Genomic DNA, 4,528 nt, shown 5'->3' with positions numbered 1-4,528 from the left:
TATAATCTCTACATTTAACTATTATCTTTTTCCATGAAACGAATTTCAACAAAGATAAAATTTCGTACTATTTGAAGAAACATAAAAAGAATAATAAATTACCTATAAGAGTAAAGTATGAAGTTGTGTTCAAAAACGCATGCGTACCATTTCTTGTTAAGTCGCACAGAAGTATGTTAAATACACTATGTATATCTCTTTGTGACTTAATTGTACCAAAATAACATAAAAATATACATTCAAAATATAATTATTGTTTACAATAATATACGTAATTTAAGTTAAATTGTATTATTTGAACAAAATTTTAAATTATAAAATGAATTTAAATATGTAGTTCTTGAAAGTAACACCAAAGGGCGTCAATTTTTCCATAAAATACGCGGGAGTTGTCAATCCTTACTCCGCATTAATACCAATGGAATTGAACGCACGGTTTATTACTTGCTGTTTAAATTTGTATGTGAAGTATATGATATGTAAAATATTTTCGTTCTTCCTTCCAATATTACAAAAACAAAATACCGGTTCTTGGTATAAAATCACAATTTACACAAAATTAAATTAAAGTAAGACGTGGGTACATTTCTATTTTCTATTTATATGTAATCATAGTTTTTTTTCCAATAAATGATTTATGTTTACATTTACATTTGTTTATCTTAATATTAAACTATATTAAATAATCATAAGGGTTATTTTAGGTTACTTGGATTAATAATTTTAACACAATGGTCAACCATTTAAACTTAATATATATATATTGTAAGTACTACATTTAAAAAATTTTCTTTTTTTGAACACATTAAATATTTATGTGCATATTAAATTTTTTTATGAATGAAATATATAAAATACAATTTTTAGGATCATCTGAGATATAATAAAAGATAATAATATATTGAATGGCCATATTAGTAAAAAATACTTTGACTTTGTGCTATAAGCAATTGTTTTCTTACAACAATGATGTTGATATTTGATTTTTTAAAAAAATTCTTTGGATGGGTAGATGAAGCACCTAGAAAACGTAGAGCTGTTTCATTTAGTTTAGAAAAAGAATTTGTGAAATCAAAGAAACAATGTTGCGATTACAGTCAAATGGCAGAAGAGGAAGAACTCATTGAAAACAAGGATGACAGTGATGATGATGTTGAAGTCATAAGTGAACATAAATATTTCCCCATGAAATCATCTAGCAAATTAAATGGTACATGCAGTAGTAGAGACAAATCTCTTACTTGTTGTACATCGTCGTTTTCATCATCAAAACCTAAACTGTGTCATGATATATCAAACATGGGTTATTTTGCTAATAAAAGTGAAAGAGTAAAAAATGTAGGAGTCCATCAAAGATGTTCAACATTAACTAAAACGCATCGCCTAAAAGAAAAAAATCAATATGAAGAACTATTACAAAACTTTCTCCCACATAGGATACATGTTATACGTGATAAACATGAAGATAAAAGATCTACACAAGAATCAATAGAAGTAATAGATTTAGAAAAGTCTAGTTCTTCAACTCCTTCCTCAAGGACTCAATCTGCTTCTAGAAAACATGATACAACATTACAAATGTTGTATCAAAAAATGTGGAGTACTTCACTTGGAGAGAAAAAGAGTAAAGATACAATTATTACTTTAGATAGTGATAAAAGAGAAGAGGCAGTACATTCCATTCATGATAAAATACAATCTTCTAAAAGAAATGTTAATATAGATAAATCTATTAAAAAAAACCATTTTGATTGCGTAACTACAAACACATTAAGAGATCAATTATCAGCAAAGGCTGTAATAAGGGAGGATTTTGTTCCCCAAGTAGCAAAACGATATAATGAACGTATTGAACAACGTTACAAGGAAGCAGAAGAGCTTAAAAAAATGACATGTGTGTTGTCTAAGCATAATCGTTTAGCAAGAGAAGCAGCTTTAGAAGAGCATTTAGCTCAATCTATGAGGTTGTGTGAGGCTGTTTTAGATGAAAGAGAAGACTTGGAAGAGTCAGAATTACCTCCTTTAACAGAAGAAATGTTACAAGAATTAAAAAATTCTCTTATTCCTCGACCACCAAATGAAGTTCTTGTTGAAGGATTTGGTTTAAGAATCACAAGAAAAGATCTTCATACATTAGCTGACCTAAATTGGTTGAACGATGAAGTAATAAATTTTTATATGAATTTATTAATAGCCAGAAGTACTAGTAACAAATATCCAAAAGTTCATGCTATGAATACATTTTTCTATCCAAAATTAATCTCAGGTGGACATTCATCCTTAAAAAGATGGACAAGAAAAATTGATATTTTTGCACAAGATCTTGTAGTTGTTCCTGTACATTTAGGTATTCATTGGTGCATGTCGATAATTGATTTTAGAGATAGGTCTATTCGTTATTATGACAGTATGGGTGGCAACAATCCAAAATGTTTATCAGCACTACAACAATATCTGGAAGATGAAAGCTTGGACAAAAAGAAACAAGTCTATGACACCAGTAATTGGAAGTTAGAATGTGCCAAAAATATTCCACAACAAATGAATGGGAGTGACTGTGGTGTCTTCTCTTGTATGTTTGCTGAATATATTTGTGCAAATAAAAAAATCACGTTCACGCAACAGGATATGCCATATTTTCGAAATAAAATGGCTTATGAAATACTAAAGTCCAAACTTTTATAAAAGAAAATGTTATTTATCTAAACAATTACTGATAATGAACAAGCTAAACAGCTTACAATAACTTCCACAAGTCAAAAAATATTTTAACATAAAAGAGTTTATTATTGTGTAGATTATTCTAAGATTATTCAATTATTCTAATTAAAATACAACATGAATACTAAAAAATAATTTCTATTATTACCATAATATTAAAAAGAGTATAATTTTTTGTGCTGTTAGAAATATATTTTTGTTTAAAGATAAAATGTCAATTTTTTGCAATGTAAAAAAGAACAATACTTTGTGAACACAAATTAAATATAATAAATAGCTATTCCTCCCAATAACATACTTATTTTACTAATTTTAGTAACGAAATTCATCTTTAAGAAATATAATATTTAGATACAACACATTTTTTATAAGAAATTAGTAAATGCAATGTATTGAAAGAAAATAAATTTTCTCATTATTTTTTGTTTGAAGAAAATTTTATTTAAATATTTGAATTCAATTAGGATTTAAGCAACGTCACGTAGTGAAAACTTGTGATTTGTTCTGTCAAAACATACTACTGTTACGTGGGTTCTTGAGGAATTTGAGGGAATTGTCGCTCGTGGAGCACTGAAGTACTCTGCTCTCGATGATTTTAGGAAGTTAAATGAATAAGGAAAACTAATTTTGAAACTTTTAATAAACTAATAAATAACTTAATAAATAACTTGATTGGAACAATAATTAACGAAATGTTTAACTATAACTTTATTATGAGATAATACGTCTGAGCTCTTTGAACGAAGAAAATTGAATTGCCTGTTCAGGCGTCGTTGACTATTATTTATAATGTTTACATGCTTTTGTTAAAACAATCGTCACCAATTAAACTAAAGATTTTATATAAAGTTATTTAAGGATGAATTTGATTGGTTCTCAACATTTGTTTATCAATACATATTTCCTTTAAAGCGAGTGTTTTACACCTCAGCAATGTTTTGTCCATAGCGACGACGATAAATATTGATTTTAACGAGCGATTGCAAATAGCAATCAATGAGATTTACTGTACACTGTATGTACATTTCTTTTGTTGAGTTCTTTTGTTCATTGCTTCGGCTACACCGCTGTACAATTTGTATTTGGCGCGCTTTAACATTCACACTACGAGGCGCCACATGACACCAGATTCAGCCGCCCTAAAGCCACGTTCACGGGCATGCACGACGAACGATTAAAACTACGTTCATGCGATAGTGTAACACTACTTATATTCGTGTTTAAAAGCTTCACTAGTTTTATTTGTAATTTTACATTTAATATATTTATAACGAAAAAATTGTATAAAATAACTTTGTATCTGCCTTAAAAATTTATAATTATTAATATTTCATAAATAGATTGTTTCGTAAAGTTTCTGTTACAGTATTATAATTCAAATAATCTAATATATACGGAGTACGCCGCTTGTTAGTCGACTTGTGAATAAATCAATATTTTTCTTTTTATTCAAACAAAATGAGCGTTTATAATATAAAAACGTCAGATTTCATAAATTTATCTATTACAAATTCTAGTCAGAACACATATTGCGTAGAACGACGATTTCAAAAGGCAATAACAATTGATGAATTTAAGGTAAGAATATGTAGTAATAATTATTATATATTGACACTTATATGCTTTACTTTATTCTATTAAAGGGAAAATTGGAACTTGTTACTGGTGCTAATTCAGCCACAATGAAGGTTGTAGTATATGACAAAAATGATAAATTAATTTGCAAATTGGACGAAGGTCAACGTTTATTAGGATCATATCCTATTGATGATGGAATGCGAATACATGTAAAATAAATTTATACATA

The 4,528-nt window shown here is 27.9% G+C and overlaps 2 protein-coding genes across 2 annotated transcripts in view; both read left to right on the top strand.

The window, feature by feature from the left end:
• The first annotated feature begins 966 nt into the window (after positions 1-966).
• Positions 967-2,685, top strand: LOC108571124 (sentrin-specific protease 1-like). Its single transcript, XM_017933100.1, has one exon. It carries the CDS (start codon positions 967-969, stop codon positions 2,683-2,685), a length of 1,719 nt encoding a protein of 572 aa, XP_017788589.1.
• Positions 2,686-4,179: 1,494 nt separating this feature from the next.
• LOC108571060 (tubulin-folding cofactor B) overlaps positions 4,180-4,528 on the top strand; it is a 1,439-nt gene continuing 1,090 nt past the window's right edge. Inside the window, exons 1-2 of the mRNA XM_017933030.1 lie at positions 4,180-4,299; positions 4,365-4,508. Of these exons, the coding sequence (XP_017788519.1) occupies positions 4,180-4,299; positions 4,365-4,508 (264 nt within the window). The remainder of the gene's footprint in view (positions 4,300-4,364; positions 4,509-4,528) is intronic.

The sequence above is a fragment of the Habropoda laboriosa genome, unplaced genomic scaffold (genome assembly GCF_001263275.1).
Source record: "Habropoda laboriosa isolate 0110345459 unplaced genomic scaffold, ASM126327v1 scaffold106, whole genome shotgun sequence".
Taxonomy (NCBI): domain Eukaryota; kingdom Metazoa; phylum Arthropoda; class Insecta; order Hymenoptera; family Apidae; genus Habropoda; species Habropoda laboriosa.
Note: the sequence above shows the minus strand (reverse complement) of the source record. Positions and strands in the feature narration are given on the sequence as shown.